At 48.8% G+C, this 19,612-nt stretch overlaps 1 protein-coding gene across 2 annotated transcripts; it reads right to left on the reverse strand.

Annotated features, from left to right (window-relative positions):
* Window positions 1-743: 743 nt before the first annotated feature.
* Window positions 744-18,883, reverse strand: ARF1 (ARF GTPase 1). 2 transcript variants are annotated; one of them, XM_081231003.1, is made up of 5 exons: window positions 18,783-18,883; window positions 2,643-2,827; window positions 2,457-2,567; window positions 2,223-2,347; window positions 744-2,063 (listed from the first exon to the last, which is right to left on the reverse strand). In XM_081231003.1, the coding sequence occupies exons 2-5, from the start codon at window positions 2,788-2,790 to the stop codon at window positions 1,902-1,904; spliced, it is 546 nt and encodes a 181-aa protein (XP_081087129.1). In that variant the 5' UTR covers window positions 2,791-2,827; window positions 18,783-18,883; the 3' UTR covers window positions 744-1,901. The 2 variants fall into 2 exon arrangements, with proteins under 2 accessions (XP_081087129.1, XP_081087130.1); XM_081231004.1 differs by lacking the exon at window positions 18,783-18,883 and adding an exon at window positions 18,617-18,640.
* Window positions 18,884-19,612: the final 729 nt, after the last annotated feature.

Consider the following 19,612-nt stretch of genomic DNA (forward strand, 5'->3'; position numbering starts at 1 on the left):
CTGATTTTCAAAGAAACGAGAGCTGAAGGCAATTCTGTCTTCAGAGCACTCGGCACTGGTTTTCAACCTGTTAGAGCAAATCATTATTTATGGTGGGGCAGCCTGCCTTCTGGGGGAAAGGACACCTGGACCTTCGCCTGCCAATGCCTGCACCCGGTGGGGGGAACAAGGGTGCCAAGAAGGGCTCCAGGTCAGAGGAACAACCCCTGCAAAAGTGGGACGGGGTCTATGGCACAGGTGCACAAAGCACCCAGCCAGGCATGGGTCAATCGCTGTGGCAGTGACGTGGAGCTTGGTCAGGGGTTCCCGCCCCTCCAGAGGACAAGCTGGCTGGCTTGGGGGTACCACAGAGGGTGGATGTTAGGAAGGGTGGGGGGTTTCCTCCACATACCACCTGGCCCTAGCCTTTTGGGCATACTCCATATGGTGACCCTGCTGTCCCTTTCACAACCAGGCATTGCTAAGACTGGGACCGGGGGGCTGGACTGCCAGCATGAGACCAATGAGGTGGTCACCACAAGGGCACTGGGACATACCCACACCCACCCATGGGAAAGTGAAGCAGTGGGGGAGGGGGGCAGGGAGACAAGGGTGGGGTGGCAGGGAAGGGATGGGCAGAGGGAGGGAATGGGGCACGTCAGAGCAATGCTGCCCTCCCTAAGTGAGGAGGAAGCAGCCGTCCCTGCCCAGCTTCCACGAGGCACACTGTCAGTCAGGGGCACCCAAAAATGGGAGAGCCATGAAATAGTTAAGAGATTTTATTCTAATAGCTGTAATTACAGTGCTTGTTTGTCGAAATGAAAACTGAAAACAAGTATACAAAACAGTTGATTACTAATTGTGTATTGAAAGCAGTAAGAGGTTCCACGACACCAAATAAACCAGTTCTGAGGTTTTCCCCAAGATAAAGTTTAACAGCTCGAGCTTCTTCAGTGTTTATCAAAATACAAAAGAAAAAAGTAGAGGTTATCATTTTTCGATGGCAAATCTGACCCTTGCAGGCTGAGGGAGTGAAAGCACACGTAGACAGGGGCTCCGAGGGGCTGGGGCTCAGGATGACCACCGCGCTCCTGCTGGTGAGACCCCAGAGAGCCCGGAGCAGGCAAGCAAGGGGACTGCAGGGCTCCCGCTCAGACCAGAGCGTTCCAACCAAAGTGCCCATGCTGACCCAAGAAAAGGCTGGGGTTCCTCCAAGGGGTCTGAGAGCGGTGGATGCAGCCTCCAGCCCATCTCCTGGGCAGCCATGTAAGCACAGATACGAGCACAAACGCTATGGGGTGTGGGATGACCCAAGACAGAGCAAATCACAGGGACCCTATTGTGACCATGCAGAATGGATCATAGCTGGTTCTGCCCCGTTTCACGTTCCCAACGGGAAACAGACCACTGGTGGACTGGACTCAGGCCATTACTGCAGAACCTACACTAGGCACATTTCTCCCTTCTGTGTGTTCAAGTGTTCTCCTTATCTTGTATTTGTAACTATTTTAAAAAATGCACTGAGTTTGGGTTAAAAACCAACCACCAAAATGGATCTCAACACAGATGTAAAGCCCAGAAGAGGAACATCGGGCTTTTCTGACACAGTGACTCCTGGATGACCCGTGTGCCTAAAATCCCTTCTCAGTACTAAACAGTGGGTTGATTTTCTTTTTACAATAAAAAAAGCTGAGTAATATTGCATAGGAGTACCAGAAACTGCCTCATTGGAAACAAAAACTATTTACATTAAATAAAAACCCAGTTGCAGGCTGCGTCTGCACATTTACAGCATGGTGAAGCACACTGTGACCGACCATGGAGACAGCTTCTGGCACTCACACCACAGGGGCACGTTTGCCACATGAGAGTAAAGCGAGGGCAGAAGGAGGGAGTGTGAGGGGAGGAGAGAGGAGTACAGCTCACTTCTGGTTCCGGAGCTGATTGGACAGCCAGTCCAGTCCCTCATAGAGCCCGTCCCCGCTGGTGGCACAGGTGGCCTGAATGTACCAGTTCCTGTGGCGCAGAGAGTGCAGACCCAGCTTGTCCGTGATCTCAGCTGCATTCATGGCATTGGGGAGGTCCTAGGGGGGAGGGTAGCAAAGCGGGCGTGGGTCAAGGGGACTGCATGGAACCCTCTCCACCTGACCTGTGACCCCCCCTCGTCAGACCTCCATCGCTGAGAGGCTGGCTGCCTAACATGCACCCACCACCAGCACACAGGGTGGCTCAGTCATGCGTACCTGTTTGTTAGCAAACACGAGCAGAACGGCGTCCCTGAGCTCGTCTTCTGCCAGCATCCTCATAAGCTCCTCTCGGGCCTCATTCACACGCTCTCTGTCATTGCTGTCAACCACGAAGATGAGACCTGCACAGGGAACAGTAAGCATTAGTGCAGGCACCCAGGACACCCCCAACCTCTCCCAAAGGCCACAGCCCCCCTCCTGAGGGGCTGTAATGGGGTTGCCCACCCTCACCTTGTGTGTTCTGGAAGTAGTGGCGCCACAGAGGCCGGATCTTGTCCTGGCCACCCACGTCCCACACAGTGAAGCTGATGTTCTTGTATTCCACGGTTTCCACGTTGAAGCCTGGAGGAGACCCAGTGTGAGGCTCTCCCCAGGGCTACCACTACCCCCTAGCCTCCCGGGGCCCAGCCTCCTCACCTATAGTGGGAATGGTGGTCACGATTTCACCCAGCTTCAGTTTGTACAGGATGGTGGTCTTTCCCGCAGCATCTAGGCCCACCATGAGAATGCGCATTTCTTTTTTGCCAAAAAGGCCCTTGAAGAGGTTTGCAAAGATATTCCCCATGCTGTAGACTGGTGGGAGCAACACTGGCCAGAGAAACCTGCAGATACAAGGAGTCCTTGTGTCTCTTTCTGTGCTGCCCAGGGCCAGCAAAGCAGGAGCAGCTCAGAGACAGACTCACCCACAGACAGACAGATGGACATCCTGCTATCTCTCCTAAAAACTCACAAGGCATAAGCTGATGAAATCCTGGTTCCTATCCGGAAGAAAAAGAGTCCTGCCCGCCTGCCTCTTGAGCCCTGAAATCACCCTTAAAAGGGAGAGAATGGGAATCTTAGAACAGGGCTGACTGGATTTTGAAGCAGCTACTGCCATTATCTCAGGAAGTGACACCCAAGGCCTCAGGGTAACTTACCTCTAAGTCCTACAACCTGCCACCATGGGATGCTATGTCCAACATGCGTGGAGAGGTGTGGCTTTCAAATGAATGCGAGATTCTCCATAATCTAATACAGAGCTTTTCAAGGGGCCAGAAACAACCACTCCAAGGCCCTACCATGTCTCCCAACTGCTCCAAGTCTCAGTGAAAAACAGTCCAATGTTAAGGCAACTAACACACGAGAAGCTAGGAGGGCCCATGGCAGAGACCAAAAGCCAACCTTTCCCAACATGCTGAGAGCTTAGCACACCCTGCAGGCAGGACCGGTGGAGTGAGAACACCTGGGCTCTAGGGCAGCACACCAGGGCATTCAGTCTAAGGGTGAGCCCACAGCAATGACCCTGGGGAGCCTGCCAGGGGACACTTTCCCAAGAGCTGTGGTCAATGCTGTCCCAGAGAGGGAGAAGGCCTGTGTGGTGCAGCAACATGCTTGTACGAGAACACATGTGCTGTGTTTGGGCTCCCGCCAGGCTCTCCTCACTCAGCAGGGCAGAAACACTAGGATACCACTGAGCTGGCTGGACCCAAGGTCAGAGACCAGGCCCAGACACCCAGACCTATAGGAAGGGACAAGTGACCACAGCTGTGGGAGAGTGAGGCTCACGGAGGAGGGGATCTCCTGTCCCAAAAGGCGCCCAAGGCACCAGAGCTGCCCAGGCCTGGCCTCTCCATGCTCAGTACTCTCCTCCTTCAACTGTTTTATTTCCAAACAAGGTCTTAGGAAAAAACGGTCACTTTCTCAAATGCTTAGGAATCTGGACTTTAAAAAAAAAAAAAAAATTAGTTAATTAATGGCTGAGGTGTGTCTTTGTTGCGGTGCGCGGACTTCTCACTGCAGTGGCTTCTCTTGTTGCAGAGCACGGGCTCTAGGCATGTGGGCTTCAGTAGCTGTGGCTCGCAGGCTCTAGAGCACAGGCTCAGTAGTTCTGGCGCACAGGCTTAGCTGCTCCACAGCATGTGGGATCTTCCTGGACCAGGACTCGAACCCGTGTCCCCTGCATTGGCAGGCAGATTCTTAACCACTGTGCCACCAGGGAAGCCAGGAATCTGGACTTTTGGCACGTAAGGTAAAGCCAAGCTGTGGAGAGCTGGGCAGCCTTCAGCTGGGAAGAACTGCGTGAGTGCTGACAGAAAACCGAATGAACCACAGAGAACTTGTTCCAAGCAGGCGGGAGCTGCTTGCACCCGACCTCTGAGAGGGTGTTGGCGGGAGGCACTGTCAAGGCTTGGAAGGAGCCTTTGCCTGCACACCTGACCCCCTAGAAGGAACAATGAGCTCCCCAGTCCCTGGACTTTGAATGGACACTGCTGGGGTCAGCGGCCAGACCCATGAGGGACACAGATATGGGCCTGCCACAGGCACGCCCCACTGCACTCCACCTGGGGGGCGTGCCCCAGGTCCCCACCATTCCTTATCACCTCTGATGACAGGCTCAGGTGGAGTCGCCAGGCCTCCACTGCAAGTTACTTTCTGCCTTAGTCATCAGTGAGTATTTGGTGACTAAGTCCATGTCCCGCTCCTCATCCAACTTCCACCTTCTAGTTTTAGCACTCTGACATTTCCTGGCTGAATTACTGCCATGAGGACTGTCAAATGGTGATTTTCTATTGAGTCATTCCTTCCGGCTATTAGTTAGTTAGCATTCTACTGCAAGGAACCACTTCTCCACATATTGATATAGTGTGAACTTGTGCATTCCTAGTTTACTCAGTAGGTCAGAATCACCAACCCACTGTGACTTAGATGCTCCAATGGTCCTAGAGGTGTCCCGTGGAGGCCCTTCCAGCAGGCTTCAGTGCACTTTCAACACTTTAATTCTTCTTGGTTTTGAGTAATATTACCTAGTTATACAATTAAAATTTAAAAATATCTTTACTATATTTCCTTTTCTGCAGACAGCCATTTTTCCTAAATACAGACAATGATACATTATAGAAGACAGAATAAACTGAACACCCACATTTATCTGAGCTTACTCCTGAAATCGTTACCAATCAAGAAATAAGTGATGACTGACTCAAAAGAGAAAAGTGGGGGGAGGTGGAAAGAGGTGACAGAAGACAGCGAAGAGCTCTGACCCTGACCGAGTGCTCATCCTCAGCCCTGCAGGAAAGCCGAGGGACCTTTTTGGAGCAACTGACCCAGGGGCCCGGACTCCGCTATCCAGGCAGAGGAGGGCATGGGGTGCACTGTACTGCAAACAGACGGACACGCCAAAATCAACAGGGAGGCACACTGCCCTGCACACCCTCACATGTAACCCAGAGGCCTCAAAGCAAGGACCTATGGATTCTTGCACCTGGAGGCGCTCAAACAGCCACGCCGCTATCTCCCTTTAAGAAGCCCCCAATGCAAGTGACTGAAACAAAGAACTTGGAGAGAAGACAGAAGACATTTAAAAAGAAAAAAACAAAAAAAACCCAAACAAAATCCCCAACCCACACACAGCCTTGGCATCAACATGGTGGGGACCTGGTGCCCACAAAACAAGAACAGGGCATTAGGACACAGAGAACAGCAGACCTCACAACCAAAGTGAAAAAAATCCACACACACACACACACACACACACACACACACACACTTTAAAAAAGAGGAAACTGGGAGTTCCCTGGTGGTCCAGTGGCTAGGGCCCCGAGCTTCCAGTGCAGGGGGCCCGGGTTCGATCCCTGATCAGAGAACTGGGTCCCGCGTGCCCCAACTAAGACCCAACGCGGCCAAATAAATAAATATTTTTTTTAAAAAAGGGAGGGGGAAACTAGGAGCAATTTAAAAGACCAACATCTACCTTGCGTATGGTGATGACTTTTTAGACATAACACCAAAGACATGATCCCATGAAAGAAATAACTGATAAACTGAACTTCATTAAAATGACAAACTTCTGCTCTGTGAAAGACAAAACCAGACTGGGAGAATATATCTGCAAGAGATACATCTGATAAAGGACTGTCATCCAAAATATACAAAGACCACTTATAACTCAACAATAACAAATTTAAATTTAATTTTAAAATTAAAAAAATGGGCCAAAGATCTTAATGAAAACCTCATTAAAGGTTTACAGAAGGCACGTAAGCAATGAAAAGATGCTCATCATATGTCCTCAGAGAAATGCAAATTAAAACAATGAGCTATTACTGCACACCTATTAAAACGACCAAAAGCCAAAACCCAGAACACACGCTGGCAATGCAAGAATGTGGCGCAACAGGAATTCTCCTCCATCCCCCGAGGGAATGCAAAATGGTGCAGCTGTCGGCAAACAGTTTGGAGGTCTCTTACAAAACATACTCTGAACATATAATTCAGCAATCATGCTCCCAAAGGAGCTGAAAACTAACATCCACACAGACACCTGCACACTGATGTTTACAGAAGTTTTATTCGTTCCAAAAAATTTTATTCATTCCAAATTTTGCCACAATTTGGAAGCAACCATGATGTCTTTCAGTAGGTGAATGGATAAGCTGTGGTACATCCAAACAATATTATTCAACACTAAAAAGAAAGGCGCTATCAAGACATGAAAAGACATGGAGGAGCATACATGTGCACTACTAAGTGAAAGAAGCCAATCTAAGAATACTACACACCTATGATTCCACCTATGTGACATTCTGGAAAAGGCAAAACTGTGGAGACAGTAAAAAGAGCCTTTCAGTGGTTGTGAGGGGTTAAGAGGAAGGGAGGGATGAATAGGTGGAGCACAGAGCATTTTTAGGGCAGTGAAACTATTCTGTGTGAAACTGCGACGTAGATACGTGTCAGTACGCATTTCTCCAAACCTATAGAACACACAATACCAAGAGTGAACCCTAAGGTAAACTATGGGCTCTGGATGATGATGTATCAATGTAGGTTCATCAGTTGTAACAAATGCACCGCTCTAGTGGGGGATGTAGTGAGGAAGGCCATGTGGGTGGACATCTCCATGCCTTTCCCTCAGTTATGTGGTGAACCTCAAACTGTTCCCCCAAAAGAGAGACATAAGCAGCACTTTCAGTCTGCAATTCTGTATCAGCCAAAGGGCAGAACAGAGGTCTGAAATGCAAGGCTTCACACATGCCTTCTTCTCCAGGTTGCCACAGGCAGAGGGAGCCCCCAGGGTGGTGGAGGGAGACACAGAGGCAGGCCTGAACAGCAGCCAGCGCAGGCTGCAGCAGGAAGGAGGAGAGTTCAGGAAAAGAGGAACAGTTACTAATGTGGTTTAAACGTGGGGTTTGGCAATTCTAGGGGAATTGGGAAAAACTAATGACAGGTACACAGAAAAAAACCCAAGGATGAAAATGCAAAGAAGTCATTTTAAGATTTCCTGAGGGAAAACCATAAGCCAGTCACCACTTGACTCAGCAGTGAACAATATTTACTCAGTCATGATACTTTGACTGTCATTGCTGGGTATTGGAAAGCTGAGGCCGGAACTTGTGGTCTCAAGGGCCAACCCTCACCGTTCAAAGCTGACACACCGAGAAACAGTATTAGCACACTACTTAGTACAGTGAGGCATGAAAGGGGCTATCCCTGGGAGGCAGGATGGAAGACTGCTGTTTATACTTGTTTTATACTTGTTTTAGTGTTACATTCCTACAAATTGACACAAAAACCTGGGCACTAAGGGGTGAAAAGGTTAAGTGTACGCTCCCAACTCCCACATGGGACTGATGGAACATTCCAGGTAAACTGGGCCCAGCAGCAGGCGCACACCTGCATGTCAGCCTCAAAATGCAGTCAGTCACAGCCATGGCAGTCCAAGAGCCTCCTCCCCTCCCCACCCCAGCGTGTCTGCCGGCTCACCCCTGGCCAGCCTTGGCCGTGCAGTCTGCTGAGCCCTGATTATCAGTGTGGTCCTTGCCTTCCACACACAGTTTTTTGACCTACTCAAGTCCTGAAGCCCCAAAGGGGAAGTGGGCCATATATTTGGTGGCTGAACCTGGATGGGGATGAGCACAAACTCTAGGGTTTAAGATGCTACACACAGCACTTGGTCTCTCCCACTATACAAGCATCTATCTATACCCGCCCTGCACCTGGTCCAGGGACCCTGGCAGCTCCTGACCTAACACAGTATCACAGTGGAAAGGTTCAACGGTGACCACGAGAGTTGTTCCATGGCCTCTCCACACAGGTTCTAACTTGTAGGATGCCCAGCCTAGGCCTATTTCACCCTTTCCTCCACCAGGATCCCTAGCACTAAGGTCAAAACCTGTTTTTCAGGTTCATGGTAATGACCGTGAGTGTTTCTAAGCCGTGAAGACGCTGATTTTCTCAAAAGAGCACTTCCCCGCACCTGCCTGAGTTTGCACCTCGAGCTGGCTCATAAGAAGATGCAAGAGTAGCAACAGCACGTCTCTTTCCTGAGACAGAAAGCTCTGAGCGGACACAGCCCCTTAAGAACGTTTTTTTCCTTTTTCTGGTTAGGACCAGAAACAATGATAGGGTGGCAGTTCAACATTATAGCAAAGAACAGGACACAACTGGCTGCCTACACTCCTGCATGCAAAGACCTACTAGGCTACAGGCCAAGGCCAACAACAGGCCTCCCTGGGAAAGCCAGTGCAGGGAGGAAAAAATGTAGCGTGAGTTTACACCCGTTCCACTCCAGTAAATGAATCCAGAGTGACTGGTTTAGCTGCTGAAGAGAAGTATATGTACCCACAACCTCTACCTGTGCCTGCTGCATCTCCTAACAAGCCTCAGAGGATTCAAGATAAGCAAGGGACAGCCCTCCCCACAGGGCTGTGCAGCTTACTTCTGCAGAAGGAAAGTTTGTCACATTTTCTGAAACTGTTAGAGCTGGTTTACTTAACAAAATCTCTGTATCCATATCAAGATGACCCAAACTGCTGGGAATCAGTAGAAAGAATAAACCACTAACCTAGAGCTTGTCTTGGGAAACGAAAATGTGACCCAAGGAGGCAAAAAACAAGGGTTTGGATTCTATTCTGTGCCTCAGATGTGATGGGTTGTTCTGGTCCCTCTGTAAATGAGAGATCACATGGATGAATCCCCTATTCAAATGAACAGCTAGGTGACATCAGAACTTTTTTCGTTTTGCTTTTTTTTTTAAAAAGTCAAGTTTATTAGGTGTAAATTACATATAGTAAAATGTACAGCTCAATAGTTCGTAATGTCAATTTTAATATCTAATTTGAGAAAAATTAACGAAGTGAAGATCTTACTGAGGAACTGATATACATTATAAAACATTTTCTTTAAGGGTTTCATTCATTCTTCAAGCAGTCAAATATGTGCTTAGATTATCAACCACTCAAAAGCCTAATTCATCCCTGACATGTAGGATTTAATTTTAAGGGGTGGGGGTCCTCTACTTTCATAGGCAATATGATCATATAATATAATCTGCTACAAACTGCTTTTTGTACATCAACTTGTAGCTCCACCCCATCAGCTAAATAAAGCCTTCAGTCATTACTCTATTAGTCCAACATTCCATTTCTGTAGCTCTAACATTTTTCTGCAATTGGGTAGAGCGTTGTCACTTTTTCATAAAAATTAGCATAAGAATACTGAACGTGCCAATACCAGTGATAGGCAGATACACCCCACAGGCCTAACACAATTGTGATGAAGAATCAACAACACTCTCAGAAGCAAGAATATTCAGCCTGAGACACTCAAAGGATATAATTAAGCTGACTGAACTTTTTTTTTCCTTTCAGTTTTATTCAGATATAACTGACATACTGTATTATTTTCAGTTGTATAAAAGAATGACTTGATATGTGTATATATTGTGAAATGATCACCACAAGAAGTCTAGTTAACTCCCATCACCTCACACAGTCACCCTTTTTTTCCTTGTGATGAGAACTTTTTAAGATTTCCTTTCTTAGCAACTTTCAAATATAAATACAGTACGGTAAACTACAGTCACCATACTGTACCTCATATTACAGGATTTATTTATATTATGACCGGAAGTTTGTACCTTTTGACCACCTCCACCCATTTCATCTACCCTGACTCTGAACTTTCAATACAAAGAAAAAGAATAAATGAAAGAACATGCAAAAACATTCTAGAACTGTATAGTTCTGGTCTGCTTCTAAAGGTGAATTCCAATGAGAGACTGTTTTCTGTTTTTCACATCGAAACTTTTAGGATGTTTTGCAGGAATCAATTAGGTACTGGACCTGGCCTCTATGCAGCAGTCCCGTTCCCAACACCACCACCCCCCCCAGAGGAGGATGAGTGCCAGAAATCCAGAGACTAGTACACTAACCCTGGTCTCCAGATGCCCTGCAAGTTGCCTCCCAAAGCTGAAGGAAGGGGTTTCCGGTCAGGTCTGATTCTTAGGAGGAGCAACCAGTGAAATTCAATTTAGGTCCCTCTTGGCCAGCTTAAGATTCAAGGTGAAATCCTTAAAATGACAACAAGAAATGAGTTTCATTCATGAATGTAGCTCTTGGTCTATACTAACATGAACATCCAAGAGTCACTGTCCATTGTCTAACGGAACAAGCATACCAACCACAAGGCGAGCGTGGAAACAGTGAAACTGCAATTAATCCTACTTACCAATAACTACAAAATCCAAAGTATTTAACTGATGAATATATTTATTTATCTTTTGCAATTCTCCCTTATTCATAGTCTTGAAGTTTTACTTACTATTTTTTAACATAACTGTTCTCAAAGCCCATTACCAAAGATACTTACACTGACGTGAAATCTACAGATGGGAGCAAATAAGCAGAAGGTCTACCCCAAATGAAAACAATATCCATGTAGGACCTCTGAACACAAATGTCACGCGGCCTCCAACTGGAGTGAAACAATGAGTGGATGATACCCACAAGTTGAGGCCTCACTCGGATGCTACATCAGGAGCATCTCTCACAGTTCCGTGCATTTGTCCTAGTGGCAGACACTGGATGCTCCTTGGTATTTTCTTCTCCCAGATTTGTCCCTGGGCTCGAGGCCTTCCAGAGTAAACCTACATTCCTGGCCCCCTGTAGCTATGCAGGGCCATCTGAGTATGCTAGCCCATGGGATGGGGCAACAGTAATGGAATGGCTTCCAGGTCCTGCAGACCTGGTGGTGGGCGCCTGGGCCCCCCACTGTGGTGGGGCCAGTGCCATGGACCCTAATGAGCACTTCTACTCCAGAAGTCAGGGCATATATACCCTCTATCTGACTCCAAACACACAAGTCTAAAGAAATTGTTACTGGAAGAAGAAATCAAAAGACCGAAAAAACAAAACCAAAAACAAATTTGCATCAACCTCAGAACATTAAAATGTACAACAAATTAAACTGAAAATGGAGGAAACAAAGCAATTTATGACTAAAATGCAAAGCAGGATTAGAGAAACTACAGGCAACTCTAAACCACCCAGACACCCTGAAAAGTGTCATACCACCAACTCCTTACTAATTCTGCACATCAGTGGTCCTTTGGAAACCAATTAGAATTGTATTTCAACCCATCCTAGTGGCAAACAGAGAACCATTGGTTTGGAACTCCTCAGCAAGTCACTCAGGCCCACATTCTGACCTTGGCTGTGCTCCCAGTCCCCTCTCCATACTGATTTTCTATGCCATGCCCACCGAGCCCTTCACTCCACCTCTGAAGCCAAGTTCAGATGCCACCTTCCACAGGGAAGAGTCCTTTTTATTGTTCTCAGCATACCCTCGACACACTGTGGGGCTAACAGTCCCCACACTCATGTAAGGAATAGCTATGTGATGAGCACAGCCCTGGGCACACAAAAGCTCAACAGTACTCAATGAATCCAATTGACAGATGGTGAAACAGAAGTGGAACAGCGACAGTGCTCACCTTCCAACCTCACCTCAATGGTAAACTAGTTCTTAGAGGCTCTGGGCCAAGCAATGTCAAAGACTGATCCACAGTTACACTATAGCGCGCGCGCACACACACACACACACACACGCACACACGCACGCACACACACACACACACACACACTCTCTCTCTCTCTCTCTCTCTCACACTCACACTCACATAACTCCAGCTGCTGAAGTCTCAGTCCCCATGATCCTGACAGAAAGGGCAGGCACACCTGTCAAATAACACAGTCCTATGTTTCAGTTCCAGTAGTGAGAACAAGGTAGAGAAGGCAATTCAGGATTCTGATTTCGGTTGTGAAGTATATCATATTAATTTGTTTTTGTCACTCTACTTCTTTAATTATATGATCACCACAAACATGCTAAAGCCCCTATGGTTTCTGTTCTGGTGCCTTCTCAAGGAGGCCACCTGCACCCATGGTGCAGACATAGGACCCTCTCCAGGCACGAGGGTGGGGCTCTGGAGAAGCCAGAGTTGCTCAGACCCCTTTCCACACCCTTGAAGAAAAAGGGAACTGCAACCAACCATGAGCTGTCAGAGTGCCCAGTTCTTCCTCCTCAAACTTCTCAGAGTGGCAGGCGGCCCCCTGAGGCTTTTTCAGCACAAGGGGACTTTGTGAGTGATTAAAATGATTAAACCAATCTCTAAAACTTGATTTTTGCCTGCAGAGAACTTTCATTTTGAAAACAAAATGTAAAAAAAATTACAGCCCCACCTCTTTTTCTCAGTGATGGGCTTCCCAGAGGACACAGAATAGCTTAGTGCAGCAGTGGTTGAGAGCCTCTGTTAGATCCCCCTACCTCTGAAGCAAGCCCCCTGACAGATCTGCCCTCCTGAGACCCTTGTTAGGAGCACCCATAGGTGCACCAGCTCAGAGTACTCGGGGCAACCTCTGCCTCACTCTCCAAGCAGCTGGTCTTGGCTGGGAGGCCAATGTCCTTGTGGGAACTTCTCAGTGTTTGGCGTGAACAGCCACAGCAACCTCTCAATAGGCCTCTTCCTACCTCTGCTCACATTTCAAACCCTGGGCAGCCCTGGACTCAGGGAAATTTCATTCATATACCTGCTCCTGCCATCCTCTGCTTAAAACCTCCCAGCAGTCCCCGTCACCCCCCTCAGGTGACCAGCAGTCCCATCGCACTCAGTGTCTTGCACTTTCCCTCCCTAGTACTGCCCCCATCCAGCCATTCACTCCCAGAGGAACGCAGTCCCCTGCATGGGACCCCAGATGAAGCTTCCTCTCACCTCCAGACCTCTCTCCTACTACCCCCTTAACACATGGGTCTCCCATCAAAATCTAATCCTCAAATATAAAGGACCCACTCTTTCCCACTTTAACCCTCTGCAACTTCCTCCCAGTTCTTCAGACCCAAAGCCCGGAGACACTCACAATCCCTCTCTCTGTCCCTCTCATCCCCAAATCTGTTTACTTTACTGGCAAGTCCCATCACCTCTCCCTTTGAAAGTTGCTTCCCCATCACTATCCACCTGGTCCCGGCCACCTCATCTCTCCTCTGGCGTTCCCAAAGCCTGTAGCTTCCACTTGCAAGGTGTTCTCAATGCCAGCAAGAGGGGCCTGTTAGGAAAGGTCAGACTAAGTCAGGTTCCTTAAGAAGATCAGAGCCGACACCCCCATGGCATTTCGCAGCACCACCCCTGCCATCCAGAAAGGAAGCTAGCAGACAATACAACCAACATACACACCAGACTGCAAAAAACCCACGTTGCCCCAACTAAAACGTAACAGGGAAATGAAAGATGGTGTCATATGATATAACACGTGACCTTCAGTATTGGTCATGACCACACTACAAGTTCAAGGGAGGTAGTCAGAGAACCACCTAATGAAGACTGCCACAAATACATCAGCATCTCAGATACTCAGGGCCTGCTGTGTCCATGAAATGTCCCCCCCCCACCGGAAACAGAGAACAACTCTTGGTAAAGTTCTGCAAAGAACAAAATACAATCACCCTGAATTTACAAGGTAGTTTCTTTCCTGGAAAATTCAGAACATCTACTAAAACCAAACACACACACACACACACACACACACACACATACACACACGTTGACTCTGTACATAAGCAGAACTAGGTTTAAGATATAAACAGATTTTTCACCTATATGAAAGTCATGCAGAACGCATTCTTGCTGCTAAACGTACTAAATATCAGTATTGCCTCTCACCATTGACAGAGCCCAAAATCCTCCCATAAGTTCCCAAAATACCCTTTCTGTGGGGCTATCCCTCCAAGGACCACTGGTACACACCAGCAGGCTTCTCTCCCCTCCTGTGCTCCTGGCAGGTCTCCAAAACCACTAAATGCACTCCCATCTAAGGGCCTTTGCACTTACTGTTCCCCTGCCTGGGAGAAGCTTCTTGTTTCTCCCAAAGACCCACAGGACGCTCACTCCCTTATACCTCTACTCAAATGGCACCTCCTCCCCTATCCTCCTGATAGGTCTGACTCAGTGCCCACTCCTTTTACTGTGTCCTGTTGGCCTGCTTTTCCATTCCATTCACTGCCATGGCCCTGTGTCTCCACCCAGCCTTATACTCTGCCAGTGAGTACTCCTCTGCCTAGAACTCACCCACCTTCTTCCACCCATCTCTTTATCTCCACCTGTCTTTCTCTACTGGCCACCTCCCTGGGCACCCAAGAGATTCACTGTCAAGAAGAGGAGAAAAGAATCATGAAAGAATATTTATCAGGGCCTTAAGTATGAAAAAGTAGAAAGATTAATCATACACATATGCTTTTCTGAAAAATTAGTTTGTCAGGAAAAAAAAACCCTATCAACTCAATGATGAATTTCATACTGGTTTAAAAGTATACATGAATGTGGTGGAATCTGAACATTTCTTTGACATTCCAGTGAGGAGGAAATCTGGGCTGCAGAGACATAGTTAACTGCTCAGGGCAAACACGTCCATCTCAGCAAAGTTCAATACCACAGGAGAGGTATGTACACAATCTGCTTCCTCAACCTGCCCTCAGGTACCTGCAACCAGTGACTAAAAATATATTTTCAGTGATCTCCCCAGGAATCTGCAAGATCTCATATCACTTTGACAAAAGAGAAATGCTAAAAGCTATAATTATTTTAAGCAAAGTTACATCACCAAAACTGACAAAAGATACAGTATTTTAAATATAAATTAATGGATTCAATCCGTTAGGAACTGCATGCTCATCTACAGATGATAGAATACTTCACAGGAAAACACACTCTTAACGGCAATTTTTAAAGACATCCTTTATGCTGAAACCTGTGATCAAAACACTGGCACATCTAACTTTGTCTTCATTCCTACTCTTCACATGTAAGTCTAGACAGAATCTTGAAGCTGCTTTCTTGGCCATTTGTCCCTAAGTCAAACTGACAGGACACTTAAAAACTTCACGTTAAAAATTTCCAGGACCTCAGAGACCTAGTAGTATTAAGCTTTCTGTTTAGCTCCCACATACATCACTGCAAAAATAATGTGATGTACGATACAAACGGAAAGACGTTGGCTATTTCACATATGACTTGCTCTTTGCAGACGAACTCTTCTAACTTGCTAGCATCCCTCTGAGGAGCAAAACTTACTAAATTCTGATTAAACATTAATTAATGTTTCTAAAATATACTGTACATCTCGAACTTCTGAAAATGTGCATGGATCACAACTGGGGCTTGTTAATTTATGCTGTATACTGATAGTCACCCCTGTAGCCTCAGGTGTGTAAAAATGTTTGCCTCCTAAAGAGAATCGCTCCCGATTGCTATGTGTGTAAAATCTGCCTGTCTTGCATGCTTTTTTTCTGTCTCTTCCTTTTCAGTGAGTGGTAAGTCCCACTCTTCCCTTTCTATGTGAGGACAGGCTGCCAAGCTCTTGTCTCCAATGTATGCAAAACCCAGGAAACACTGGTTTGTTAGGAATATGGAGGTTAGTCCCTGCAACAGATAGCTTCACCATTTCTTCCCACTCATATAAGGAAGCTTGGGTGAAAGAACTGGGTGAGGGCCTAACAGATTCTCCTAGGAATAAGGAGCTTTGATGTTTTTGTGTTAAATTCTGCCACATTTTTTCTAGCTAATCAGGCCATCTGATCCATCTGAGAATGTTGAACTACCTTCCAGAATAGTGATAGAGCCCGTATAGCTATAACAGATGCTATATTTTAAAGACTTTATAACAATCACGAAAGGATAAGAACCTAAGGATGAAGTACCCCCCTCACCCTGGCTCACACTCTGAAATTAACCCCACCCCCTATTCTTTCACACTCACACGTTCCCAAGCCCTCCTTTACCTGCCAGTAGGAAGTGTTACACCCAACCCACTATTAGGTCAAAAACGTTTCCAAAAGACCACTTCAGATGGTGCTAGGAGGACATCTCTAACACCATCCACACCAATGACGAGCACACAGACCACGAAAGAGGTAAGTTCTTATTTAATGTTAAGATCCCAACTGAAAGGAATTTTTCATGTTTCTTTCTCAACCACCTCTGACAGATGTGCATTTTATTTCCTTCATTCTCCTAATCTAACAAAGGTTGGAAGGTCAAAGGGGAGAATATCTATGTGACAACGTGTACAGAGACCAGCCATAAATGCTATGGCAAGCACAGGCTAGCTGGGTCTGAAGACCAGCTCAGTAAGTGATCACAACCCTCAGGAAGGCTGCAGAAATGCTTGGTGAGCCTGAACTGTGATCAAGAGCAGATTTAAATTCATATATCTCAAGGCAACATTGAATTTGAAGAATTTGAAGGAAACTGATTTAACTCTCTCAAACCAAGTTAATATACTATTTGTGAACTTGCACAAGGGTTTTTCCCCTATGTTAGATTTCTTCCTACAGCCATTCGACCCTGGAGATCACCTCAGTGGCTGATGGTCCATACTGAGTTCTACTAAAGTAAACAGAAAAGTCCAGGTGTGCCTTCCTGTAGTTTCAAACCCTGTCTGATCTTTGGTGGAGGTGGCTTAGCAGGTCTGAACGCCCTCTTCACATTGTGCAAGAGGCAAAGCAAATAGCTAAACCACATGATTTAAAAACCAGACCTGTGAGCAGCACAGAACCAGTTTTTGCTTTCTACTAACTTTCTTACAATGATGAGCAAACAGCATGTGAGTCAGCTATTATCTAAACGAACCATTTTAAATCTTTCTGAAGTAGCAACTTTGAATACCTGTATCTGAAGTTAGCCCTCACGGGAAACAGCAGGTTTCTAATGCCCAAGTGACAAGGATTTGTTTTCAACAGGACATGCCCACTGAAGAGGCACACTACATTCTACCCGTTTACTAGAGAAAACCTTTATGGCACACTCTAACAAAGTGGCCAGATTTGTGATAAACACATACACACTCAATTCCTCATAATTTTGGACCCAGCTAACACCACCATGCATTCAGAGTTCTTCCAGTTTGGGCTACTCTTGACAGTTTCTGAAAACTCCAAGAACACCACACACAGCATGCGCCATGGCATCTCACACTCCTTCAGACACACACACACACTGCCAGAAATGCAGGAGCAACCATGCAAACAGCCAGCAGAAAAAAACGCTGACCACTAGTTCTGAAACAAGAACTAGAGCTGACCACTCCAACGCCAACTACATCAGCTACAACTACATCAACTACACAGCTCTCAACAGTGACTTCCGGGGCCTCCCCACCCAAATCGTCTGAATTGCCTGTCTCCTGCCAATGATTTCTTGTGCATTTTTTGCTCGATTCATTTAAAACAGCAACTTGGTGTTTTGAGGAGCTCAAAAGTGCTCAGTTGATTAGCTAATATTGTAAGGACTTCATAATTGCCAAGCCTTATTAACAAAGCTACCGTTTTACCTCCCGTAACCACCTGGACTGGGCAACAAGAAAGCTTAGGACGCTCTGCTAGGGAGGCCGACTCAACCCTGGACAGGTCGTTCCAAACGTAGGTTAAAGATTCACCAGCTCGGAAGTGTGTTCTAATCCATGCCAAAGGCACCCAGGAAGCAATCCCGGGGTTGCAGCAAGCTTGGATAAAGGGGCCCTACAGTGCCGCCGGCGCGTTCATCGGGGGCTTCCTTGGGCCGCAGGCACCCCACTCAGACCCCAGCTCCACAGCACCCGCCCTGGAACCCGGACCTCGAACCCCGCCCCGCCTCGCCGGCTCCGTGCTCGGAACAGATAGGAACTGGGCTCAAACCCTGGCCATCGTGTGACCTTGGCCGCGTCCCGGGCTGCGGGCCTCAGTTTCCTGGTCCTCGCGACCCCGAGGCAGGAGGCCTCGCAGGCGGAGCAGGAAGCGAGGCTTCCTGGAGAGCCCGCGTTGCGGGCCGGACTTCCGGGCGCCCGCCCCGGCGGCTCTGGGGGGCTTGGGGAGAGGGTTGCGCGACCGACCCCCTCCTCGGCCTCGACTCGGCTCCCGACCCAGCTCGGCCCCTACTCGACCCCCATCCCAGCCTAGACCCCTGGCCCAGCACACAGCACCCACCCTGCCCCGCCCCGCCTCGGTCCCAGGTCCGGCCTCAAGCCCCAGACCGGCCCAGCCTCTCCTCAGCCCCCGGCCTCTATTCGACCCTGGCCCCTGCCGGGCCTCGGCTCCCCGCCTCTACCTACCTCACCTTCGGCTCCCCGCCTCGACCCACGGCCCGGCCTCACCTCGCCCCTCGCCCGGCCCGGCCTCACCTCGGACCCGTCTTGGCTCTCACCGTCCCGGCCCAGCCTCACGCCGGGCCTCAACTCAGCCCCCGCCCCCCCCCCCTCGGCCCGGGCCCAGCCTCACCCTCGGCGGCCGCGGCGCAGCTGCTGCTCGGAGGCAGGCGTTGGTTTCGCTCCCACAAGATGGCGGCTCTGACGGCGGCCACGTCAGTGCCTGCTGCCGCGGAGGACGCTGGGGAACGGGGCGGTCCCGCCCGCAGTCCCGCCCACTCCCCCGCTGCGGCGTGCACACGCAGACTCCGGGCGGGCGGTCGGGACGGGACCGCGGACAGGCGCGGGGCTCAGGGACGACGCCTCTCTCACCGCTGCGCTTGCGCGCACCCCTCCTTCCCCCCGCCCTCAGCCCCGGCAGAGTCCGGCTGCGCCTGCGCGCGCCTCCAGTGGTCGGCCCCGGGGGGAGCTCTCGCGTCCGTTTCGCAGATGCAGAGGTTGAGTCCCGGGTGGGCCCTGCGGTCCCGGGAGGGCGGTGCCCAGGTGCAAACTCCCCTCCCCAGCCTCAGCCCGGGTGACTGCAGTGACCCACGCAGCCCCGTGCGCGCCCGAGGAGCCGACCTGAAGAAGCAAGACCCAAGATCAAATAAAGCTGGCGTCTAGTAGCACGGGCGGAGCAGGGAGCCAAGCTGGGCAGGGAACAGCGCTCCCCCGAGGTAGCCACCGAGGCGGGTTCCAGGTGACAGACGGGGGAGCCCTCTCCTCTGGGAAGCCTCCCTGAGCTGATCAGAAGGGAGAGGGGGCCTGTCGTAGTCCCTCTCCACGTTCTCCCGGCTAGAGGTCTGACTGTGGCCTCCCGCCAACCTCCAGTCCCGCACCATCCCTCCACCCCTGTGCTACTTGAACTCTCTCCCCCACTACCCTCCTGCTGCTGTGAAGGGTCCCCAAATCAAGAGTCATTGG

The sequence above is a fragment of the Mesoplodon bidens genome (assembly GCF_964165515.1).
Source record: "Mesoplodon bidens genome assembly, chromosome: 4".
NCBI classification, from domain to species: domain Eukaryota; kingdom Metazoa; phylum Chordata; class Mammalia; order Artiodactyla; family Ziphiidae; genus Mesoplodon; species Mesoplodon bidens.